Source organism: Falco rusticolus, chromosome 8, assembly GCF_015220075.1.
Source record: "Falco rusticolus isolate bFalRus1 chromosome 8, bFalRus1.pri, whole genome shotgun sequence".
NCBI classification, from domain to species: Eukaryota; Metazoa; Chordata; class Aves; order Falconiformes; family Falconidae; genus Falco; species Falco rusticolus.
Window position 1 is genome coordinate 46095148 of NC_051194.1, and position 26961 is coordinate 46122108.

The 26961-nt window shown below is 43.9% G+C and overlaps 1 protein-coding gene across 4 annotated transcripts in view; it reads right to left on the reverse strand.

The window, feature by feature from the left end:
- Positions 1–26961, reverse strand: part of WIPF1 (WAS/WASL interacting protein family member 1) — a 55630-nt gene that overhangs the window by 13495 nt on the left and 15174 nt on the right. For 2 of the 4 annotated variants that reach the window (XM_037397315.1, XM_037397314.1), the window contains 2 exons: positions 1962–2050; positions 277–406 (listed from right to left, as the gene is read on the reverse strand). In XM_037397315.1, the coding sequence (XP_037253212.1) occupies positions 277–406; positions 1962–2012 (181 nt within the window). In that variant the 5' untranslated portion in view covers positions 2013–2050. Of the gene's footprint in view, positions 1–276; positions 407–1961; positions 2051–9277; positions 9435–24585; positions 24631–26961 lie in introns of those variants that run through there. The other 2 variants (XM_037397316.1, XM_037397317.1) reach the window with 2 other exon arrangements.

Genomic DNA, 26961 nt, shown 5'->3' on the forward strand with positions numbered 1-26961 from the left:
TTGCACAGTTTTCTGATTTAAGCAAATGAGAAAATGAACTGCTTTATGAGAGTAAGCAAACAAATTAACACTCACATTTCATAAGCAGTACTTGATTTCTCAGCTGACTTAATCCATGATGAACAATTTATTTTTATGCATGCCAACTTCTGGCTTTTGATTTTACCTGCTTCTCTCATGACAGTTCATCTTATGATACATAAAATCATTTTTTACATTTAGATACGTAGAACCATTCACACATACAGAAACTCCAACATGCACAGTCATACTTACTGTCTAGAATTGGAGCGCTTCTGTCATTAGTAACCGTCTTCTTCAGCTTTTTTCCTTTGGTAATATCAGATAGTAGAGCATTTCGCCCTGCTTGTTCTGACCTGCTTAGTGATGGCTTTTCAGTATTTGCCTGCAAAATAAAATCAAATAGGAGGAGGCAACATATACAAAGTTTTGCTCCAATATGGTAGTTACTTGAGACTTCAGTTTCTGTTTTAACAACACTGGAGTGTGTAGCATGCCGTGTCTGGTTTTGTGAATGATGTTACAGGTAGAGACGGTCTTGTTAATGACTTGAGGCCCCAAACACTGCTGCTATTCTAACCCATGCTGTTCACTGGAAACAGAACACCTATGTGAATTCACATTTTTTTAACTCAAGATTTAGAGTCTCTGATTTTTTAAAGCCAAGGCACATCTGTGGCAAATTGCCATTTTTGAGAACAAACAAAACCAGACTAGATGCGTAACTTGATTACACAAAAAGGTGGACATTCTTGAAAGTTCTAGTGAAAACGCCTAATATGCAAATTCTGGATAAATCAGAAGAAAGATGGAGCTTTATCTACCGTTTTAGTTTCGATAGAAAAACTTCAAAATGGCAATCACCACTTAAATAATATAGACCTCTTAAAATAGGACCCAGTAAAACCTTTAGATGCGTGAGTTTGTCTCAATGGTTCTCTTTTCAGATTATGTTTTGGTGACAGTTTTTCAAGGAAAAACCCAAAAAAATCCAAACCAAAAAAAGACTGCATACACATATATGCGTGTGCACACACACACATACACACATATAATTATGTCTTCTAAGAAATGGTGATTTCTGAAAAACTTTCTAACTTATCAGATCAGTGTTATGGAAATTTCCTGAAAGGCGGTGAGAGTTGGCATGGAGGGACCAAGCACAGAGTCTTTTTTCTCACCTGGGGTGGACAATGAGGGAAAGATTCTTCAGCAGCACAGCCCACCCTACCTGTGTACCAGGTAGGTTGTAATCACCTAGAGTTTTGCTATGAAAATACTGAGTACTTTACAACAGCATTTCAAGAAGCCTTTTCTTTCTTGTTAGTGAGGTGACGGACTGCTGGGGGGCAAACACAGCACAAGCTCTATTCCAGTTTAGCCTGACTTAAAGTCAGGTTTGATGTAGTCTCCCCCACCATGCTGTGCCAGCAGGGCATCCTGTGCTCTGACACCACAGGCTGGCTGAGGGAGCTGTGCTGGCTAAGAACTACTTGTACCAAACTGAAACAACAGGACTGATTTTTTTCCAGCTCAGGTCATGTATGTACTAGAGTAGAATGAGGGAGAAGGTGGGAGTGTGTGGCTGGAGAAAGCCAAGTGGAGGGCAAGACTTCAATTGCCCTGACTTAGACAAGCTGTTGAGGAGCTGTGCCTCTCCACCCAGGATCCCTACACCAGATCAAACCACCAGTGTGGGATGAAGAGGAGGATGGAGAGTCAATGTGACTAGTGAAATCTGTACGCGCACTGCAAGGGAGTGGAAGTGATGGTCCCTCTTGCAGGATCAATCATCAACCGTAAACAAAATGTCAGAGAGTTTTTCCCAAATACCATGCATACCCTCATCCACACCTCAATGCCTCTGGACATCGTGTTCCACACGACAAGCAGTGACAGAGGACAGTGTATATGGTGCATTTACCTCCTGTAAAACTTACCAAGGCCAGTGTCGGGGGTGGAGGGGGAGCTGGAGGGGGAGGCACAGGCATGGTGGAAGGCTGAGCTCTGTCTGATCTTGCTAAGAAACCTGCACAGCAAAACACAGAAACACATAAGGCCCAGAAATTAATAAATCTTAATAAATCTCTACTCTAACTCAGTTAAAAAACAACCTTGCAGGTAACAGGTGTATCTGCTACATTTTCTAAGTCTAACCTGTAAAAAGTGCTTCATGTTTCATCATATGGAAACCAGCTGCATCCTTAAATGGGGGCTTCCTACATGATCTTCATTGCCATACAAACTCACAGACATACACATCCAGTTTTGCACACATACATAATCCATGCATTGCTATGGCAATGCACAAAAATGCCGTAACAAAACTGAACTCTAATCCAAAGATTTTGTTCCTGTGGAGGTACTTCAGGATAATCCTGCAGCTATACACATCAATCCTTTCTTAAAGAAAGCATCATCTCTTTAAGATCATACTCAGAAAAACAAGTTGACCTTTTAAAGCCCTTAAATTGCTGGAGGATTCCCCCCTGCCCCTCTACACACACTGTTATGGGTAGGGCAGAACAGTAGGGCTCTCGGAAAAACTCATGCTTCTTCCTTTCTCCCTGCTTGCTCTGAAGGCTCCAGGCTCCAACATCACCTCTGAACGCACCTTCCTCCTCCTCAGGAGCAGCACACAGAGTCATCCTCTGTGCAGTTTCCCAGAAGAGGAAGAGCAAACAGGCAGCCTGGCAGAGGAAAAGCCTGGCTGCCACAGCTCAGCCTTCCCGAGCTTCCCTGCCGGGGACCAGGCTCCCGCTTTTCCCTACCCCAAACAGAACTTCCAACTTAGGGCAAGCCTAAGAGGCTCCCACCTGAGATGCAGAACTTCTTCGCAATGAAAATATTAAATAAAAAAACAAACTAGAAAGGACAAGCACCGAGGAATTCTTTTCAAGTCAAAAGGGCTTTTTGCGGCATTTTGGCACACCGCGCGCTGGCTGGTGCCTATCAGAGGCTCCAGGGCTTTTCTAATGGTGCTATGGCATTTTGGCATGTGCTTTGCTCTTGCCCATCCACCTGAGCCAGCTTTAGTAACAGTGATTTGCCACCATTCATATAATGCTTGCACAAGACTGGTGAACACGGTGGGAGCAGGAACCAGGGTTATTCTCCAGACAACCCCAGGCTGATGGCTGAGGTCCCCAGGGCAGTTATTTACAAGAATACACGGCTCTCGCTTTGTGAAGCCACTTCACTGTTTTTGATGAAACCAAAGATAACGAAGAGCACAGTATCTACTAGATCAACTTCATGCTAGGTACTGTACCCTTTACAGTTTAAATAAGCATTAGGAAAATGTTCTGAATGGAACAAAATGGCATTTGCAGTGAGTCACCACCGACAAAGTCTGTAATGGCTCTGAGATGACCCACGATACGTGTGTGAGAAAAAAACACATTAGAAGTACAGATTTATCTCATCAGATGCTCGTGCTTCAAAAGAATTACAGCTATAACCACCACCCTCCCCCACAGAAAATAAAAATTGCTGATCTGCCTTTCACAGAAGAAAGCTTTTCTGAAATAAGACTTTAATGGATTTATCTAAAATCTTTAGGGGAGAAAAGGGCTTGGAAAGGAGCCTGACTTATCACCCCTGCCTCTGGCTGTCTATCTAGAAAAAACCACGGAGTTCAAAGTGTCATGAGGCACCACCACAGCCTCTGGTGTTTGTAGGTTTTCTTCTTCTGTGCTGCAGAAACTGTTTCTCTTTCCGGTTGCTGCAAAAGAGCAAGCAGAGCAGGGGGGAAGCTGGCGGACGGACAGACTTACTGACAAAGAGGAAACTGCGAAGCCAAGCCTACGCAGTGCTGTGCAAACACACACATTCTTGAAGTCCTGCAAACAGGCAGGCGTGCTCTCATTGGCCCTGCGGTGCGTTACTGCGCATCTTACGGTGTCTCCAGAGAAGCACCAGCTTCTGCCTGAATTGTTATATTCCTGTCCTCCATATTTCTAGCCTTCAGTCGTTACACAAAATGCTGCCTTATCCTTTCCTGATCTGCTTATCCTAAATGCAATATTTGAAATCTGAAGCCTATTAAAAGCACCAAGACTAATGCTGCTTTGTTCTTCAGCTTCCTGTTTAAAAAATACAGTCAACAGGAAAATTATTTCTTACAGCAGACCACAACCATCCTGTTTCTTAACACAGTCTTTTCACAGCTGCAGTTGTCTCTAGCATAACTGTGCCATTAAGCTGTTTCACCAAGATTTTAACTCTTTCAACTGATTAAAAACAGAAAGAGAAATTCTGCTCCCTGCACTGCTTTGATAAGAGGCCAAAGCAAACTGGATAATGCGCCATGAGTCTCCTCAGCGCTCCATGTGCCACAGGAAAGTTTCTGGAGCAGGCAGAATAAAGTTTGGTTTGATATCAGACTTTTAAATTAATTCCTTAAGGCAGCTCAGATCTGAATGCAGGGAGACAGCTGGTCTATGAAGCGTTTTCTCCAAAAAGCAGTATTTTTGCAAATGCTGTAACTTGTCTACCTCCCTCCTGTCAGTTAAGTGATTGCCTTCTGCATGCTTGTGCTAGTCTGTTCTACTTTTTTTTTTTTTTTTTTTCTTTTTCATTTTAACTGGGTTGGTTTAGATCAGCTTCTTAAAGAATTGGTGGGAACAGAGAGGAAGCAAGGTAATACTCAAAACTTGAGTTTTCCAACGGGAAGCCGCAACCCACGGACACATTCAGCCTCTCCAAATCCTCCCTGCACACACTATCTGCAAGGAGGTAAGGGAGAGAAAGGCACTGGGTGCCCCCTCTTTCCCTATCCCATCTTCCAGAAGGATGGCATCCTCTGATGTACTTGTAGTCACCAGCTGCACACTAGCTAGTCACCTCTTCTGGTGCTGAAGGGCTTTCTCAGCAGGACAGGAGTGGAAATTAGGTACACAGCTGCACACTGGTGAGCTCAGCATTTAGCTACTGTTGAACAAGCCCTAGAGCCACCAGGGCAGTTACCAGGATGGTCTAGAAAATGGCATTGGAAGCCACACAGAAGCTCAGGACAAGCTTCTGGAATAGGCCAAACTCAGTCAGAACTGGCTTGAAGCTTAATGCAAGCATCTTGTAGTTGTCTACTCATGATGTTGTAGAGCACACACATCCTTTAGGAGCCATCAGAAAAGGGATCATAGAGCACGACCCAGAAACTGCATGACCACACACAAAAGTATAATGCATACATTTATAGAGCCCATAAAACACCCCAGTTTGTCAAATTTTAGCTTAAAAACTAAGTTATGACACTGCTTCGCTCTCAGTTTTTTCACACTGACTCTGCTCCTGCTGCTGAGAAATAGAATTGCAGAAAGTCAAGCTGAAACTTCGCAGCAAGAAACAGCACCTCTGTTTTGAAGCTCTAACTCACCCTTGCTCTTTGGTTCTTAGATTTTGTACAATTTATTCCTGTGAGTTTTTGTAAGCAAAAAAACTGGTGGTCTCTGGATTTTTAAAATTTGATCACTATAAGCCTGTAAGAAGAATATTAACGTATTAAAGAGATGCAGTGACCTGAGGCTCGCCCACGCAGCACAGCGCAGTGCTGGGACTGACCCTTAGGATGAGCAGCACCTCTTGGGCTACAGAAGCAAAGCAGCTGAGTCAGCACAACACTAAACTTGAATTCTGCAGTTGCTTTGTTTATTACTAATTCACAGGACCGCTGTTTTGCACAGAGCATAAAAATGTCCTAAGATGTTAAGCATAACTCTGCAATTAGAGGAGAGCTTTGGTTACTGTCCTACACTCCAGCAACACACTCAGTTCATTATTTGCTCTTAGTTAATGGGAAAGAGCTGGATTTAAGAAATGGACATTTTGTTTGATTGCTAACAGCTGACACTATAAAATACCTGAAATAGTAACCGATCCACCCAGTAATAAATTTTACCTACCAAACCTGTTAACAACCAGGTCGCTTATTACACTTGATGCTGCAAGGTGCTGAAAAGGAACCAGTTCTGAAAGACCAAGGCTGAAGGCATAGTGGTTACTTTGAAACCAAGGACACATGTCCTTGGTGCATTTTCTAGGCAGTAGTGTAAATTACCTCAGCTTTTAAGCAGCTATATGGAAATGTTATACCTAGATGAGCACTGGTGGTGCTGCAGAAAGGATTACAGTAACCAACCCTCACATGTACACCACAGCATTGGCCCCTGAGCCGCACGCACAAAGGTCTGTATTGTCAGCACGAGAGAAGGATTTCCACAGCTGGCAGCAGCAGCTGCTCTCCCACTGCGAGGCAGGCGCCAGCAGCACCATGCACTCTGCCGTTCCCCCCAGGGGTCCAGCCCTGATCGGGGCTGCCATCCCTATGAGTAGACACCCCACTGCAGCCCCCCTCGCACTCGCTCTGCTCTGCCTCAGCTACAACCCCGGTGCCAGACCGCGGCAATCTTCTCAAGAGGGGTGTGTGCACAGCCTGCATCTGCTGCCTTTTAAGAAAGCCACCCCAGCCGTGAGCAAACAAGATGCCCCAGAGCCGCCTGCCTAATCCCAGGTAAATCGTACGATCAGAGCTGCAGAAGGAAGCTCTGATTTCTGCAAGCTACCAGGCACACCTGGCAGTCACTATCTGAAATGGTATTAAAATATTAGGATATGCAATACATCCTGATATAAACTAATTTCATTTAACAACCAAAACAGAGGAGAGAGAAAGTATATGTTGCATTCTGCAGAGAGCCCTTTGCTCCGGGAAGTAATCCATGAAGAGCAGCAAGCAAAAGTGGCACCAAACTGAATTCCCTGAAACACAAATTCTGAGCATTTCAGATTTAGTTTGGTACTTCAGAAATAATTTCAGGAACATTACAAATGCTAAAAAGAAATGTGACATTTAATGTGGGATGGACAGTGTGAACAACTTGTATCTAGTCAGCCATTTTGAGAGGCTTCAAGGCAGCCCCTCTTAAACGTTTTGAGTCAGAGGCAGACAGACAGCTCACTGTGGTTAATCATTTCCTGCATGATTAATTTCCAAGCAAAAAAAGCGGAAGGAACAAACAACTGTAGAAATAAAATAGAATTGATAGAACTTCAGGGGAAAAAAAACCCCCAAAATAATCAATTAAAATGCTGATTGGCCCTCTACGCAAAAGGACCCAACTTCCAACCCAGTATTGATTTGGATCTTTCATTACCAGAAAGGAATGCATTTGAAAGAAGGGAAAATATTTAAAAATCTGAATTTGAAGAAATTGGGCTAGGTTACCAAGCACTGTACTAAAGTAGCTCTCAAAACAAAAAGGACAACTAAGAGTAAACACATTACAAAGCAGTTGGAAAATTGTTTAAAATCAGTTTCGTACAGACCACAGTTTTTTTTCATGAGCCATTTTTTAACAGAGTATAGGACTATTAAGCTATTTTGATAAAAAATGTTACCGTGATGTCATGAAATTTGTTCAAGTCCCCTTGCTCCCACTTCCCTTGGTGGACCCGAGTCATTAGTAACTCTACACATCCCACATTCCACCACCATATCCTCCAAAGGCCAGAGGGGCTGCCTGCGTTAGAGTCAGTGCAGGAGTGCGGCAAGGTGTGGATGAGAGCTTTAGAGCATGTGAAGACGCTCCTCCCATGCAACACCATGTCAATAAATCCCATCTGAAAAAATAATGTATTTTTCTTCTTCTCTTTTTATTGAGGTTTCTAAATACGTAGAAACCTATAAATAAACAGATAGATAGATAGATGATTTTAAGCCCCTAAAGAATTCAACAAGGGCACCAAAACAAGCACAGTACAGCATGAAGCTACCTGTATACATATATATATATATATATGCCTCAGTCATTCACACATAGAGGAGTGAAAAGCCTGACAGGTGCTGAATTGCCCTGGTACAAGTTTTAATGGAGACACAGTGGGGCCACTGTATAATCACCGGAAAGCCTGGACTCTCCTCCTTCTAACTGGGATAAACCTTTCAAAGCTGACAAGCTCTGGAGGAAGAAAGTGACACCTAAAATGTTACTCTCAGTATTTTTGAGTCCTTTCACACCAGTGACTGGTCTTTTAAGGATGGTTTCTGGCTGAAACGACACTCCTTTAGTGCACAGTTACAAGATTCCGTGGCCTGAGAAAGGACATCACAAGGGTGTGGGAATGCAAATTGTCCTGTCCTGTCCAGAGGAAGCTGTGGTAGCAAAAGGAGGCACTAACATTTCACTGAAAACACAAGCTTAAAACCACTTGCAGAGAACCAGACAGCCCAAAGAGAGACCAACAGAGAAGTTACTTTGGATGCATGAAACCCAGGGAAATTCTGGGGAGCTGCTGATGCCAGAGAGAGGAAGCCAACTTTATTTGGGACTTTACGCATTTCAGAAAAACTCTCCCCAGTACTTGAAATGAGTGGTACAAGTACGACACTCCATCCAGACCAAGAAGTACCATCCCCTATGCAAAATGCCAGGGCAGAGAACGTGGCCAGTACCAGCAGTGCCATAGAGCTCTTGCCCTGACACTTCTCTTTCCACAGAGGGCCCTCAGAGGGGTGGTGGATGATAGGCTTCACTCACGGGCACATGTGTAAAGTGGATGAGGTCTGCACGGCCCCAGGACAGGACAGCCCAACCTGAATGACACACAGGAGCTGGCAATAACAGGAAGATCTGCCACGGGGAACTGCACCTTTACAAACCCAGCAGTGACTGACTTATGGGCTGTAACGCCATCCTGCTGCAGTCGGGGGCCAAAAAGGAGAGAAGAGGGAAGCAAGAGCCTGGAGGCCTCTGGTAGGACTGCATGGGGCATTTCTTGGGGAAGAAACACATCAAGCCAGTATCACAGTGAGCACTTTTTCAGCCCTACTTAGGCTGCAGAGAGATGATACATTTTTTGGTTTGTTTTAGACATACCCTTTTCAATCAATAGCAGAGTTCTAATCTTTTAGCTCAGTTACGCTGTTGTAAGAGGTATGTGAAAGGTGCAGGTTCTGGGAGGCTAGTGAGGAGCAGTAAGATAAATAACCACAATAGCAAACAAAGCTCAAGACTAGTTAGAAATATATATGAGAGGATGCTGTGAAGTGATTTCATGTCTCTGCACGTTATCCCAGGCACCTGTGCCCTGCCAACCCTACGGCATCCCCATCTTCCTCCATCCCTCACCCCCACCTCTCTCATCCCCAAGCACCCAGCCAAGTGCAGTGACCCCGCAGGCAGCACTGCCTGCAGTTCACACTGGGCAATTCCCCAGAGTCTTAGGACCCCCTAAACACTTTCCATCTACTTCTTACCATCACAGGAAAACAGTAACAAAGCAGGTTACTGTGGGGTGTCAGTGACAAGCGAACTATCAGATCACTGAGCCAGCACACAACCACGGGCTGCCAAGAGCAGTAAACAGTCAGGTGCACTCATGGGCCACGGCAAGCTGCATCCAGCAAACCTCATCTGTCAAGGGCAACCAGGAGTTATATGGTGAAAATCCAGTGGTGTTGCATCCATGGAAAATTACAGCTAAGAAATAGGCCACTGTGGTGTCAGAATGTTGTTTTAATCCAAGTATTTAAAGAAGTTTTTCTCTTTTCAGTGACATATTTTTCAAGATATGTAGAGGATCATAGGCAACAGCTAGCTTCAGAGGACTGCCTCCACCCGCCAGTACAGTCACTATTTGGAAGCAGCAGCAAAGCTTTGGATCAGTTTAAGTGTTTGAATATTGACTTTGAGAAAAGCTGATAATATGAGAGCAAATGCACTGTCGCAGAAAGTATCGCTCTGACTCCCTGAAAACAGCTTCCATCCAATCCATGCTCCTGTAATTTCTTTCAGAGGAGATGTACAAAAATTTTCCTGTCTGCTCAGACTGAGAGTCTCCTCAGCCCCCGCCACAGCATCCCTGCCCTGGGAGCGGGACCTCAGCCCTGCAAATGGCACCTGGAGCAAAGCCCCTGCACCAGCCACCGCGGGAGGGAGTCTCGCCGGTGTTTTAAACCCAGCACGTGTGTGTCATTCATCAGCAGGAGGTCAGGGCCAAAGGCAGAAGAGAAATCTACAGTTACTGGGCTGTATCCCAGCCCTCAGGACAGGAGAACTCAACTGGAGACATTGCAACCTCCTGCAGCTCCTTCCCAGCTCCTGCCTCCCTGCCAGAAAAGGACAAATCCTTCCCCCAACCCCTCCACAAAGAAAAGCCCCACAGCAAAGAGCTTTGCTCGCTCTCTGGCAGGCAGAAGTGATGGTTAAGGACTGAGCTGTTTGTGCCTGAGCTCTTACTTCAGCTGTCCGGAGCACAGCTGCCTGCAATATTCAATCACCTACCATCTAAGGCAGCCTTTAGTCAACCCAAGTATTTGAAACAACACACAAGGCTGTGTTATCCCAGGCATGCTGCCCAACGCAGCCAACACGGGATTCACCCAGGCTGGAGGCAACCTCAGCATGCAGCCCTAAAGAAAGGGACCCTTGTGGTGATGCTCTGGAGAGGCTGTAGGGACGACATCTCCACACAGGGACAATATACCCAGGGCAATGAGGACCTGATGTCTCTCTCCATCTTCTTGCCTTGCCTATTCCTCCTTGTGAACATGCTGTGCCCACAGAATACTGCTGCTAGTACATAGCCCAAGAGCTTCTCGCCATGGGGCTGCTTTTTCCAGTGCCTCATTACTGCAGAGGTGGTCACTCGGAGTCAAGTGGCTGTTCAGCAGCATGCGCTTCACCACACAGCTTTCTTCCCAAAACCTGAGCCGCCTGAAGTTCTAGGAGCTGCTAGTAGGGTGAACAGGCTAGTTCAGAAGTTAAGGATTTCTAAGTATTGCCTCCATCAGTCCTAAATCAGAACAAAAAGCGTTCGTTAACTTGGAAGAAGTCCCCAAGAACAGGACTTCTCCCACCAGCTTGTCTTCACCACACAGCATGGCTCCGCTCTCCGACTGGACCGGGTCACTCCTGGCAGGCAGGCAGCCCAGGGAGCCAGGCGGAGGGCAGCAAGGGATGCTTCCTGCACCTGGTCACCCACAGGCGGAAAGGCACGGGCTGGCCCTCAGAGCCCCTAGCTTGTTACCATGGGAAAAAAACTGTTGCCCATATTAGTGTCCCCTGCCTGTCGCCTTTCCACCTATTGCTCCATATTTTTTGTTCTGTTTTTAGGATGTTACAGGTCTGACCACTTGTTTGCTTTGTGTAGTAAGAAAGCAATCCTGCCACTTGGATCAAATTGACAGAAGTCTGGAGATTTTTTTTCCTCTTCTGTTCACTGTTTTATGGCATAACAGGCCAAAAAGTATCAGAAATTAGTCTGAATAGCCTTTTTTGGTCACTTGAGCAGTTACAACTTTCAGCCAGTGTGGAAAGAAGTCATAGGAACCAAATCTGGTGAGCAAGCCCTGGGATTTTGCTAGTGGACTTCTGCTGACCACAGTTGCTAACTGGCGTGCTGTGCATCCCCTTCACAGCAGAGGGGCTTCTCTCTGCAAACCCTGAGGCTGGGATGAAAAGAGCCTGTTTGGAGCCACAGGTTACACTGTGGGAGCTCTGGGACACCCCACACTACATCCTCTCCATGCCCAGGGCACTAAATTAATAATGTTACGGCCTGTGTAACACCATTGCTGAAGCTGTCTTCATTCACCTTTCTCTTCTGACCAACAGGATGACATGAAGCTGCAGTTGAAAGCATTTTACTATAATGAAGGCATACAGCAAAGGATCAAGGATGTCACACACTGCCAGATGATTTTACTTCTCAGTAGGCATAGGTTTAGAATTCAATTGGCTTCAGCATTCAAATAGACTTTTTTAACGTAAAATTGTTTTCTTCATCACAATCAACTAAGTCTTACTAAACCCGCAGTGAACCATGACTGGTCTACTAAAGCCAGCATCTATAAAATAATATTGAAATAGCGACTACCTCTAAAGGGGAAATCTGAGGCATGTAAGGGCCAGACATGTGGAATGAATTTAAAGCACCATTTTCCAATCTCTCTCTCTTGTAAATATTGCAATATTCCTATAAGAATGTTGAAAAACTACAGTGCACAGAGATTAGTTCAGATTTCACATCAAAAGCCCAAACAAAAAGTTAAGTGGCCTGGGTAGCCAGCAGGGAAAGCAACTACACAAGCAAGAGTGCATTAGAGTTTTTACAGCCCAGGTGTCGACATGAATTAGAGAGTAACTTGAATACCTGTCATTAAAGTAGCAATCAAAGACTGATCTGCCCAGAGTGTGGGAAAAACAAAACAAAACCCAGCCCTAGATCTGCATAATGTAAGGCAGCCTGCTCCACCAAAGACAGTCCAGAAAAAATGAATACCACCTCGGAGCCAGGTTACTGTCAATAAAAATCTCCGTTCAGTGTGGCAAGTCCCATAAATCAGTTTTGTGAGAAACAGGCAACCAGGTCTGGTAGAGATTTTAATTAAAAGGAAAAAAAAGATCTTATTTTCCATTCCCAAAGTTAATTTTGGATGATTTGAGGCTGCAAAGGGCCGAGACTCCAAACCACCACTAAAATGGGTGGAGATGGAGAGTCTGATTTTACTCTCGTTAGAGTTTGGGGAAAGGCTCAGGCTGGTTTTCAGATGGGGCTGGATGAGACCCATTGTACCTTATGAATTTGCTGAAAGTGTTGGAATTATTTAGGATGATCAGACAAAGATTCAGAAGAGCGCATCCTGCAAAGTCCCTTGATGTTCTTTGCTGTGCAGGGATTTGCACTGTAGCTTGGGGCTGGTCATTAAACCCAACCATTTGTGAGGCAATGAATCATATCTGCACATAAGTAATGAATTTGAGGAGCCTCACAATCAGCACTCAAAGTTGGCACTGGCTCCCACACCACCTTCCCTTGGATGCAGAAGGCTGGTGGAGCAAGGACCACAGCCACAGTCTGCACAGAGGTGCCATCACTTGCGCTCAGCACTGCTGGCATCTGACTTCATGAACTAGGGGAGAGCAGCCAGCAAGATATATTGTCATCTGTCTCAAAGCACTACGACCTATTGATAAACTCCTCGTAACTCTCCCTCTGTGCCCTGCTCACAGACAACAAACTGAATAGAAACTCATGTCAGACCTTACAACCTGACTAGAAACTAAATGAGGACTCATTCTGCATACGAGTCGTATCCTCTGTGTTCAAAAACCTCTGACCTCTGATGCAAAAAGCTATAAAACAGCATTTGATCTGCCCTTTAAATGCTTATTTCAGTAACGTGGCCATGGAAAGTTAAGTCCTTTGTAGACTCTGCTGGACTGTTACAAAACAATTACTTTTTGTATAATTCACATTCCCAAAGGAATTAGTGCAAGTCTGCAAATAAAGCAATGGAAAATTTTCAGCTTACTGAGGTATAAATGAATATACACAAAATATACCATTACTTTGCATACTGAAGAGTTTTTAGCATTTACCATGAATGGTATTGTATCATAGCTCCTCCTCTGGGAATAGCTACAAAATGAAACTCTCTCTTGGATAATTTACATATTAACTAGCTTACAGTACTTAAAATTAGTATTACTTTCAAAGCCTGAAGACCCTGACGTACATGAGGCTGGGCAAGGTACGCTGGGTATCTGCACATGCAGGCAGCTGGGTGACAAAGTGCCCATTTGCACAAGCCATCAAAGGCACTCACAGCATCCGCTCTGGCTAGCTTGGAAGAGAGCCTCTGCCCTCTGAGGTCTGGCCTGCTGTGTAGCTCATACTGCGCCTCAGAAAGCTTTCCGACGGGCTGCTATCGTTTCAGTAATGATTTTTAAAGGTTCTCAGCAATATAAAAACAAATCTGCAGAAGAGGTTTTAAAATCAGGATGGAAATAATAAAGGGGAGGGAAAAGAGGAGGCAAAAAATAATCTGAAACAAACAGAAGGTCTGCTTCAGCAAACAGACCCTCCCCCCCCCCCCCCCCCCCCCTCCAGGACTTTAATCACCCCTTCTTCACGTCAAAGCCAACCTTAGGTCAGCCCAAACTACTCGGGTACTGTGGCCAAAAGGTGATCATCTTCTCAAAAGGGTCTACAAAACTTGAGAAACTGCATCCAAAGCAATACAAAAAACACCCCCAAACCCAAACTGAATTAAGGATAACAGATTAATTTTAATCTTAAATATCTATCATACATGTTTTGGTTTGAAATTGTTTCACTTAAAAACAACAAAGAAAAGCAACAGCGTTACTGAAAACACAGTATTTCACATGTGAATTTACAGGATCACCTAATATCCTGGCAGTACTGGCAAATGATGTCTTGTTCTTACCCATGTTAAAAACAAGTCCAGCTGCACCACCAGATTATTTGCCTGGTTGGAATCCAGCAAGAAACTTCTCCTGCAACTTACTTCAGAGAAATAGAGGAAGCAATACATTACTGCTATTTAAAATTGTTCAATAAGACAACTCAAAAACTGTCTTTAGGTGGACAACTCAAAAACTGTCTTTAGGTGGCTTGTACAAAACTAACAGACCAGATAACCATTAATTGAAGCTTGCCATTATCTCTATATTGTTTGGTTCTTTGTATCATATATAAACTCTACTAGCTCAGACCATCTTTTCCACAGTTTTAAAAAGCATAGCTTCCATAACATACTCATATCAACTGTGTTGTTCCACCACCTCTATTGCTATAGCAAGAAAAGCTTAATTCTAAGAGGTTTTTTTTTTTTTAATAAAAGTTAAAAAAAAAAAAAAGGTATTAGCTGTCTTTAACTGACAGGAACTGCTCTGGTTTCACTCCAGAGCTACGGTCCAGAAGTAGTAATGTGAATCTGATAAGTGACGAGGCTGCCAGTTGAAGCTCTAGGGCTAAAGCAGGCTACCAGCAGGGAAGACAAAGAACTGCCTTTTCCTCCTGTGATACTGAACCACTGAATCCATCACATACCTTATTCTGAGCTGACCAGCACTTTGCCACCTTCAAGACCAGTTACTGGGTGAAGTGAACTATTACCTAATGGAAACTTGTATAGAAACCCTGCAGGAGGTCTCCTGCTCTAGACTTGCTCCTTGGGAAGAGCAGCTCCAGAGCAAATTAGTGGTTTGGTGACTGCCCTGCAGAAGGTCACCTTCAAGCCAGGGACCAACCAGAGGGATGGGTGGAGGAGCAAATACAGGAGAGAGCTTGGAGACACCCTCACTCTTTGGCCACCCTGGAGATGAGCTCCAAATCATCCTCCTGAATCGAAACCACATGAGGGAGGTGGAACTGGTGGACTGGTGTTAAAGAGATCCCCAGGCAAGGAGCCTGACACCCTGGTGGCTGCTCTCTCAGACTCCCATTCACAGCCGGAGTGGTGGAAGGACAGACCTGGAATTCTGCCTCTTCTGTCTGGATTTAGTTTGGCTTTTTGTGAAACAGTACAAATCTAACCTACAGTGCATTGGATACCTCTCCATGTGTAACAGGAGAGACCTTAGCCTTCAGCATCTGAGTTTGCATGTGTGCAAGTTACCCACGATGCTCATGCACTGTTCCTATCACTGACAATTTCCATTTGGTCCAATCTGGAAAACATCCTGAGTAATACAAGGATGAATTTTTCTGTTAAGTATTTCCAACATTGCCTTTTGGCAAGAAAAAAAATGTCAAAAGTCAATTGGAAAAGAAAGGTACAGCTAAGAGATGTTTAAGTTATTTCATAAATAAGCTGCCAAAATGCAAAGAGTAAAATCCAGGCAATACTAATATTCTTCATATTTATACCATTATAAGCCAACGGGAGATCAGAGTACTGACCAACCGCAATTACATTTTATTTCATTTACTACAGGTGGAGCTACAACAAAAATTCAACTCAAAATAGCTTTGTAAAGCCATTTTTACATTAATCTTAGCAATTCATCTACTTTTGCAGGAGTTGATATTTATGAAATACAGATATTTACGAAACATAGGTGAGAACACTGAAACAGAGGGTTCAGATTTTACATCTGGCACTTTAGCTGAAGACTCAGCGTTGATATTGGGACTATGAAATTTGCACATACACATCTGAGCATGCAGTACACATCTGCAGCAGATGATGCCAGTTCAAACACCTACAGTAGGGGCACACAGTTAAACTGTCCATACCTAATCTAAGGTTTTCATTGTCCAGATGGAAGCCCTATAAGTAAAGAGAGCTTCTGAAGATTTCATTCATGAAATATACTTTTCTACTTGTTTTGGCAGTTATCTAATAGATGGTAAGGTACAAGTTCTGTTTTGCATCAGTCTGTGGTTCTTTTAAACTCAAAGCAATTCTAATGTTATATGAAAGACTAAGTCTAGGAATTCACATTCCCTGTTCTACCTGGAAAGGCACTAAAATTTGTGTATGCTGGTATCCTACAGGATTAAACAATGTGGGGTTTTTGGGGAAAAAAAACCCCAGGAGTAGGAAACTAATTTTATAACCTGTCAAAGTTTGAGACATGAAGAGATTTCTGCCTTAATCAGGAATTTAAAAAAACAAACAGTTTTGTTCTTCGAAGCACAAATTTCACCAGAGCCTACATTTGCTTTAAGTATTTTAAATTTCTTTTAAAAGCTAATTTTAGAATTCTCCAATTTCTGAAATTTAAACTTTGTGCCAAATTCATCTTTGCTCTTGGGGAGGGGAAGGGTTTTGAAAAACTGATGGTTTTAATTGGAAAAGCTTTTCAATAAAAATATCCTGGAAAACTGTAACTGTGATCAACTTTGATATCCAAACAGAAATTTTCTAGCTTAGGCATCTAAATCCTATTGCTAGGGGCTTATGTTTTCATACCTTTGTGCTGCGGACCCGGCACAGGGCTATCCTACTGATTCTTAACTGCCTTGATCACCCCCTGGTCCCCGGAGGGACATGGGGCAAGTCTGTACCCCTAGAGCTTAAGACTGGGGGGACACAGATGCAGACAAGCAAGGGGAGGGGGGGGCAAAGTCCTGTAGAGGGGACTAGTTTATAGCACGGCACAAATCAAAACAAAAGCAACCAAGGACAACAAAGTGAAAACGCCCTTCTGCTTAGTCTCCAATTACAGAGGTCTTTGCTCCAATTTGTTCTCTTTGGAAACAACTTTTTACAGCTGCACATGGCAAGCACTTAGCTAGTGAGCAAAGAAGAGAAGCTGGAAAGAATGATTATTAATGGATTCTGCCAAAAAAATAGGCAGGGCAAAGTCTTTCGTGGCTTAGCACAAGAACCAGTCAATCTTCCCTTACGCAAAGAGGAGGCATATCTTGTGTTGCCTTCCTGCGAAGGAAAGCAGCGCAGCCACACTGCCTACTGCTGCAGCCTAGGCTGGCCCCCCAGGAAACGCGCAGCACCCTGCACTTTCTGCTTGTGAAGCTAGTCGAGTCCACACATGTTGAAAGACAGCGTTTGCCCAAGTCATTTTTAGTTAAAACCAAGCAATTCCATTCAGCTATCTGCATTTTAATTTGATTATTTATACCTCCAACCGTTTTCCACGACCTTCCATAACCAAGTGTTTCTACACAGCAAGTGTAGTCAAAGGCAATGTGCCACATGGGTGCCTGCCCTGGAGGGCACAGGTTTACCAGGGGGCTCTGGGGACTGTAGTGACATCACACATGTGGTCCCATCTAGCTGACTCTGTAGATCAGACCCGGGTGGACATGCTAGGTAGGTGAATATGCTAAGAATGACAAATCCACACCTTGCCTGAACTTGGTGGGAACCATGGCTCAAGGAGTGACAAGGTCTCCTGGACACCTGCTCAAGGTTCTTGCCAGTTTTTTGGAAGCAGTGCCCAGCTAGCATTGCACCTTGGTGTTAGCCGGCAGCTCCGAGACCAGCTCCACAAGCCATGCAAGAGCTCAGGGGGAGCCCAGGCAGCAGCTGGTTTGGGAGGTTATTTGCCTCTGTGGAGGTCTAGCTGAGCTCCTGATGGTATACCAAACGCAGGTTTTTGCATAAAAAGTAGTAGTTCTGTGCCATTTAATCTAAAAAAAAAAAAAAAGTATGTACAGTATACCACTGCCACGAAAAAACCATACCCACAAAACCAAAAGCAGCCACATACCATCATTCAACACTTGCGGTTCCTCTTCAGGACATTCTTCAGTAAGTCCTCTTACTCCACAGGACTACTCAAATTTGTCCTAATGCCAATCTACCAAAAGCTCAGGGGAGAAAACCAATCAGTCACTGCAGGCTGGACCACTCAGTGCAGGTGCCCTGAAACAGCAGGCATTGGAAGATGGCAGCCAATTTCCCCGTTACTTTCTTTGTGGCTGTCACAGTTGTTAAACCTTAGCTAAAGTGAGCATCACATCTGCTGAATCCTGTAAATATGGCTGAAACCCTGATCAAACTGGCTGAACTGTTTGGCTAGCTTGCGTGGCCAAACCCAAACTGGGTTCATTGTAAGTAAATTTGAAGACTAAGTTTAGCATATGGCAGACTGAAATACAACTCCTAACATCTCTGCTTTCAAACCCAGAATCAGTAATTAAACAGAGTTAAGATCCACTTCAAATCTGAGGCCACAAGCTTCCAGATAAAAAAAACCCCACCAACTTTTTCTGAACTCACAAAGCTGGAGTTGTATCTGGATCAAATTCCCAACTGAAAGGAAGCTTTGCGCTGTTTTTATCAGGTTGTAAGACATTATTACTCTCATGAAGTCTGTTTTCTCTCTTAAACTGCAGTCCCGATGACTGGCAGTCCTCAAGCAAACAATCGTGCAAGGATCACCGTTTTCTTCGTTATCTGCCAGGGCCCTTCAAAGCAGCCTGGGTCGCGGGGGGCTGGGTCACACGTGCAAAGAAAAAGCCCCCCTTCTGCACAGAAGGGTCACTCAGCAGCAGGGCTGCTGTGTCAACAAAGCCTGAACTCTGCAGCCAAACGCTGCTTCAGGCGAGCCCTGATCCATCAAAACTGGCTACTAGGAAACCTTGTTCAACGCAGACCAAACTGGTTTTGCACAGCCAGTATCAATTTGAAGTTTGCTGTTAGTACCAGGGTTTTGAGATCCATGATAAAAATGAGCAGTTTTCTGGCTTCCCATAACTGCTCGCCCGAGAAAGCAGCACAGCCTGCCTTTTCAGGTCTCCTTACACCGGGAGCAGACTTTGCCAGCTGCTAATGATAATAACTCAGTGCTTTCCCACCGTGCACACTATAATGCACTCATTTTATCTGCTGACTCCAAAGGTAGAAAAGCAAAATCTCCTCAGGAAACTCAGAAGCAGCATGTCATCTTCCCTCCCTGAAAAGTGGAGTATGGGATATTCTGTACCATACATCTGGAAGTGTTTATTGCTTTTAAAATAACTATTCAGCTCTCATCAATAACCAGAAAAAAATAAAGTCACTGTCAACAAGGAGACTGAAATACAGAATGACAGACAGCAGGGCTGGAAGAGGGCATCTACCTTTCCCCTGAGTCAACATTGATAATGTCATTCCTGGCAGGTATTTATTTATCTCTTCTCCCTAAAAATCTCCAATGATGGAAATTCTGCAATATCCCTCTGCCACCTACTTTGTTAGCATTACAGCTAATGAAGCTTTTGCCACTACCTAATCTAAACCTCCTTTGATGTGATTTAATTTGCTATTTCTCATCCAATGTACAACTGATGTGCAAAATAATTTATTCCTTTCCTCTTCATGGCTTTTTGAAAACTTTCTACATGCCTCTTTGATCTTCTCTTCTTTAGGTTAAGCAATCATATTTCTTCCACTCCTTCCTCATGGGCTGTTTTTGGTCTGTCTCTCATCATTACTGTTGTTCCTAGGATGTTCCATAATCCCCTAGCATATTTTAAATGGGTGAAGGTGATGTGATTTACCGTCTTTATCTTAGTATTGCACTGAATGTTCTTTTGCAGCATCCAGTTTTCTAATCTGAAATAAAATATAAATGTCAATTTAAAAAATACTCCTATTTTCCCTATCTGCATGTCTCCCTCCCTCAAACAAGCCATCCTTTCTCACCTGCTGTGTCCAAACAGGTGTGTTTGGCTACTGATCACACAGCAGTACCATCTTTTTTGGTCCTCTGATGTGGAATAGCCCTCCAAGTATTAGGCTTTGCACCAGTCCTCATCCTGACAGCAGTTCATCATGCTTGGTATGGGTTGTGGACCCATGAATAAAGCAAAATGTTTGCCTGCTCCTAGGGCTAATGCTTCCCCTCTCATATCTCCCAAGCCAAGCACCCAGATTTCTCCAGATTGTGGTTTCCAAAGCAAGCACACTGCTGAAACTGCACCAAAACATCAACCCACGTGCACAAGCAATAGACCATATCAAGAAGCCGCCCAGAATGGTTTTGTGCTCATGTCTACAGAGAACCAAAATCCCAAGCACCTCTAGGACCCTCCCAGCATCAGATTCTACCTGGCCACAGTCAGGTCTTACAACACAGTGCATCTGAGATAATAAATAATACTTGATCTGCTGGGCTGCACCAGCTCTAGGTCAGCATGTTGCAGCCTATCTACAGCACACGCTTTCTACTTAGCCTCTGTTGCAATGAAAAAAAATACTAAAAAGTAAATTCACTCTTATTTCTTCCTTTCTGATTCACTGTGTGTGTCAGTGGACCTTTTCATACAATTTCTGTTCATGAACGCCAAACTCTGAACATTGCAGCCCTCACTGTGCAGTTTTCTAAGTCAGGATAACTACAGATTCACAATGCCTGGTCAAATCATATCTTAGGTCTCCTGACCTACTTGTGAAGTCTTAAATCCCTCCACTGTTAGCACCATGCTACTGGAATGAAAAAAACAAACCCCACCCTCACTGCATGTGTTAAAAGCTTGTGGATTTGGCAGAAAATCTGATGTAACCTAAGGCACCTAAATCTGATATTAGGAAAGATGTGCCACATCAGAGCATGTCAGTGAAGTGGCATTACCATTAACCAGGCCTTGGAGAAGAGTGACTCCTGTACCATTACACTGCAAATCAAGACATCAGGTGGCTCCATGCCTTCTGACTGTTACAGGCCAGGAGGACACGTATCAGAGATGTTTTTCCCTGTGCTGCTGCTCACATGGTGACTCCTCCCCCCTCCCATCCCTCTCCCAGTGCAAACCCCACAGGCTCTGCACCTTGTCACCAGCAGAAGAGGTGCTTACACAGAACAGCAGGACTGGTAAATTCAGTCCAGAACACACTTGCTGAAGTTAATTACATCACAGTAACATTTCCTGGGTTGCACATTCCTTCAAGGAAGAAAAAAACCCCAAACAAACCAAAGCCCAAACCCAACTATTAATTGTGAAACCAAAATGCTGGGGTCCACAGAGCTTGGGTACATCTGTCATGCATTTCTTTGCATAAGCAGAAATTCTGCACGAGAAACTGGCAGTGTAAAGAGAAGCACAGCTCCATCTGAAGAGGCATCAGAACAGCAAAACACACTGATGCTGCTCTCCATAGCATGTTCGCATGGGAACAAAGGGCCCAATTTGTTCTCCAACAAATTTAAGGTAATTCCCCCAACTTCAGCATAGCATAGTAAAGGCCAATATAAATGGTGGAATGAAAGCAGAAAAGCCTACAGACGTGTATGAATGTAGCAGTAAGACTGCACAGAGTTCCCCACTGCTACAGTTGTTCCTCTTAAAAAAGCCATGGCTCACCAACCAGCTTTGTAATAAGGAGGTTTCTATAATTTAGGCTAGAGAAAAATGTATGTACAAGCTGAAACAATTCAACTAAACAAAAGTAAAACCAAACTCCTTCAACCTCTAGATGCTTTTAACAGCTGACTACAGAAACTGAACTTGCAGTGTTTGGAGGGAAGGGAAGGGGGAGGGAATGGCCAGCAAGATGTGACAAAGATGTGCTGCAAATAATGTCCCAGCGAAAGATACCTTGTCCATTTGATGTATTTAATATTAAAACAAGAAAATGTCTCTAACAATCCAGTCAAAATAAAAGAACAGTAACCATTCAGCATTCTATGGACTTCTATTTAGAGAACAAAGTCTCGAGACTCCTGTCCCTCACTGGGATGAAGCCTTTGCATATGCTATGTGGTGAAATGAAACCCAACGAGGATCCTGTTATGAATGCTCTGAAGCTGGTCTATGCAGTTCACATTTGCATTAGCTGGTGTTGCACATCTTAACGCCTATTTTGCCCTTGCAGAGAGGAGGACAACCCTGTGCCATGGATCCAAGTGCACAGTGGACACAAAGTCAACTGAACAATGCAGCTGAGTAGCTTTTGGGGACCAAAACTGGCCAGTGATTAAAGTGGCATTCTGAGTGGTTTATTCTGTTTGTTTGATGACTTAAGAGTACTTTAAAGTTGCTTTCATCTAACTTTGAAGCTCTCTCAAACTTACGAACTTTTATACTAATACTGCCCAGGGGAAAGAAACCAAAATAATTAAAAAAAATCATACAGAAAAATGAATTATTCTTCTATAGATGTTATGAATATGTGCAAAAACATACACACAGTCTCCCTTCCTTCTGAAGTTCAGCAAAAGAGGAGGATTTCTTTCCTGAGCACAGAATTTGTCCCCATCTGGTTCCATTTTTTACTATTTTCTTTTTTTGGTTTCCTTCTCTCTTCATTCCAATCCATATTTATTTCCTTTTGTTTAGTCTGTACTCTTTATTCCCTTTCCTCTTTTTGCAGATTTCCTTTTTAATTTGTTAGGGAAAGAAACATTCTTTCCCTGGTTTTCATAATGCAAGCTGGTGGAACAGGCCCATTCAGAAATTTCCCCTCTCCTGCTCCTTCCCTCCTCTTTCAGTCCTGGTTGCCTGTGCTCACTCCTGCTAGCAGAGTAAAAGTGTTAGGCTTTATTTATTTAGGAAAGTGTCTCAGTATATTTTTTAATTGTTTCAAATACCTGGCGCAAACCACTGTGTGGAGACTCAAATATATTATTTACAAGCCATTATACTTAGCTTAAAACAACTCCTAATCTATTTGAGATGAGCAGCTATAAGGCAGGATTAGGCTGAAATGAAAATGTCTGCAGTGGGATTTTACTAAATTGCTTTTAAATCACATTCTTAGTTAAACAGAGTTGAGTTTCACAGTGCTCTAGTGGGGCTATAAACCCTAATAAAGCAGAAAGGCTGATTTTGGGCAGAACTTTGGTTTTTTCTGCAAAACTTGCCAGTTTTACAGAAGCAGAGAAGCCCAGCTAAGGTGAGAGCCTTCTGCATGAAAAACTCCAAAGCCCAAAATGTGAGAGCAAGCTCGAGAGCCGCAGAGCAGTGACCTGCCCAGACACAGGGTCCTGCTATGCCCCAGCCGCCGAGACCCTCCATGCCCCGCAGCTCAGCTGGCCCCAGCAGCTGCCTCCCCAGGCAGAAGGCAGTCAGGACTTCCCCGCTCGTGCGCCTGGCCTTCCTGAGCTGCTGCATTCATTTTGTGTAGATGTTTTTACGCTGCGATCAGGGTAAATGCACTAGGTGGTACGAGGAGGGTAAAACAACAGTGCAACTTGGTCTGTTTTTCAACAGAATCAAGGAGATATTTTAAAAAAGATTCGGGAAGAAGTATGGACAGTTTTAGAAATACTTGCCTGACACTCAAAATCTCTGATTTTAATGTCTGCCATGCCCTTGGTACAGCATCTGTCATCCCCAGCAGCAGCATTTCGTGCTAGACCACTGCCACTACCACTGTCCCAGCCCCTCTACCTCGCAGACTGTGACTTTGCCTAGTGAGCAAGGGAGTCTTTGCACAAAGCAAGTACCTTTGCCTTCAGCTGCCACCACCTGAGCAGGCTGCGTGGCCGTCACCTCTTCTTTCCCCTGTGGTCTCCCAGCACCACGTGCACCCCATGCTGGGTTTTCATTTTAGTTCAGATTCCATGTAGTACTACTACTATATTCTATATTTTATCATCCTGAAGCTTATTTTCTTTGTAATTTCCACTCCTGCTTTGCATTCAAAGTTTTTAATCAATTACAATTGCCTAGTAATATTTAAAAGTAACGAATATATTTTTGCACAGGAATACAAAACGTACATCCCATTAAACAGCCTCCCTCTAAGAGCTTCCACATTTTCCAGAACCTAACTGGTGCTGTTTCATTCCTGATACAGTGAGCTCTCAAGTCAAAACCCTCCAGCACAGAAAAGCTGGGATGGAATTCCTCAACAGAAATCACCAGGAATGAGAGAAAACCTTAACAAGAGACTACACCAGTAAAATTAAGAGAACAGCTATACACTTGGTACAGCCAAAACAAACAAAGTGAAGCTCTCGCTATAGTCAATAGCTTTAACCTGCACTTGGAAAAGCACTTTCTGGTATTTATTAACACTGAACACTTTATTAAAAATCCAGACCTTTTGCTCATTAGATGAAAATCTTAACAAGACAGAAAAGATTTCATTTGCACTTCCAACGTGACTCAGGTCCACATTGCTGTTCTACAGCAAGGCAGGCTCCAAGCTCCCCACAAACCAACCTAACTCACAGATGAGCTTCCTATTTTTGCCCCATTCAGTCGTGCTTCAAAAGCCCACATCCCTCACTGCCAGCTAACACAGGTAGTGTTACCCTGCCGCATGGACCAGTTCTCATCCACCCCACCAAAATTCCATGAAAACACATATCACAGAACTCCCACAGGACACTGAAGAGGCATTTTAAGAGAACTAACCTGCGCTATTTGAATCTGCTGGAGATCACCCGGTTCTGAACTTCCTCCAGCAGCTTCAATCTCGTTTCCTGTAGAGCAGCATGTGACACGACACTTCCTCACCGCACCTTGCTAGACTCGCTTCACTTTTTACAACAAGATGAAGAAACTCACTGTCCCTTACAGCACATTTAAAGGCTTTCTGCTTTCGTGTTGAACCACTGCCATTTTTGCATAGCCAAAAAGCCCTCCTCTATTGCCTTCTGAGTCACTCCATGATTCAATGGACCTTTTTGTACTATTTCTTTGTATTAAAACCAAATGCTGAATGTGATTCTGTTATAGTATGCTCAGTGCCCCCCTCCCCCATCTTTTAAAGAGGAAACATGTAGTAGTGGAGAACGTAATTACATTGCAGAGGTGGGAAAATTAAGTTCAAGGATATCTGTTTATCAGCTTTTCAGAGTGGTAATAAATTGACGTATTTGAATAGATGCAGTCATCAGCAACTTTCAGAAATATTTTTCATTTGAACATGGCAAACAGCTTTCATAGGAGTTTGAAAGTCCTGTGAAAAATAGTTTATGACTTCAGAAGAGTAGAGGTTCTAGAAGTGTGCATCCATATATTGTCATCTAGTGATGGGACAAACAGGCCTGAATATGCATCACAAATCTAAAACCAGTAAAGTCCTGGATTAGAAGAATATGTTTACAGGATTAGTCAACAGGTGGTGCTTTAGCAGAATTTTATTTTAAAGATACATGAATTTTGGAAAGGCAATCTAATCCCAAGTGGTACCATCACCAGAACTATCATGTCAGAGGAGAGGCAGAATGGTCTCACCAGAGTAAGTAAGGAGATACTGCTGTGCTGGAAGATGCTCCTTGTGGGACATGTTAAACACCCTTCAGTTAGGCTAAGGAAGGGGATAGAGATCAACTCAATGCCCCTTTATTTAGCAAGAGCTGAAATAACAATGGCCAGTGCCTGGGGCACTGATCAGCCTGGCAAGGACTAAGTGAAGGGATGGGTTACACAGCTAGAGGGGCCCCCTTGGAGACTGATGGCAAACTTCTGTACTGGGGCACTGGTTGGATTTAGCTGCACCTAAGTGCGGGTGTGAAGCACCGAAGGCAGGAAGAGAGTGAACAGACAGTGATGCTGCACATTTGGGATACAAAGCTTTCAGCAGCAACACTCATTTATGGCTGTCCTCCCACTGCCATTCATTTTCCCCACCTTGTCTCAGGTGTGTTGGCACAGTGGTTCCACAGCCTGTGCCATGGACCATACTGAAGAACTTATCTAGTGTTCAAAAGTAGATCAGGTGGTTGGTTTTTTTTTCCTTCTTTTTCTTTTTCTAACTCAGGTAGCAGGGGACAACTGCTAGCATGAAGCTGGCTCTGCTGCGACCCAGGCTGTAACACAAAGCCACAACTTACAGTGAGAGGCCCAGAGCAAACCAATGGGAGCCTCTTCTTGTCCATTGGTTGATGCATTCTATGTAATTTCTATGCAAATTTAAGAGGTTTCCACTAAAAATACCGTATTTTAAATTAAACCACGCCAGGTGAAGGTATCAATGTTGTGAGCAGCCTCCCAATGACCACCAGCCAGGGATTACCTCCCCATCTGCTGCCTCAGGGCTTGCGACCACTGCTCACTAGTTCACTATTATCAAGTGAGCCAAAGTAGCTCCAATAATTTTTATTGGTGAGTTAGAAGTAATCTAACTGATCCTGCCGGAAATAAGAGTGGCAAGGTTTTGAGGATCCCTCCTACCACACAGATGCAGTAGTGACCTCTGGCAAAGAGGCAGCGACAAAATACAGGATTTCACAGAGCAGCAACTAAGCATTGGCCACATCACACCCATCTCATAAAAACAGGCAAGTACTTTTTGTGTAAACACACAGAGAAAACCCACACAAAAAAAGACTAGTCCACAAAATGAATGGTTTTGCACCAGCCTTTTTGGGCGCAGATGTCGGAGCTCCTGCTGTTGCAGCAGGAGTGCATGCACACACACACGGCCACAGATGCACCTGCTCTGCCCCCGTTTAAAACCTTGGGCCAAATGGCCAAGATATTATTTACACTGGAAGACACTTGAGAGCACTGTGAGAGGCATGCAGCTTAAGCCTTTTCCCCGCAGCGAGTGTGCAGAGACACTCTACGCCGGACCCCGAGCTTCAGAGGCACGGAGGGGAAGTTGAAGAGTTCAGGAGGCGGCCATGCTTGCCCTCAGCACACTGCCTCTTTGTCCTCCCCCAGCTGCTCGCCCCGCGCCTTTCAGGCAGCTCGAACCCCTCACAACAGACGGGTTATTTCTCTCAATTTTTAAGAAGGGGCTACGTTTACAAAGTCACTTTTAACGTGTCAGTCCCTGCGTGA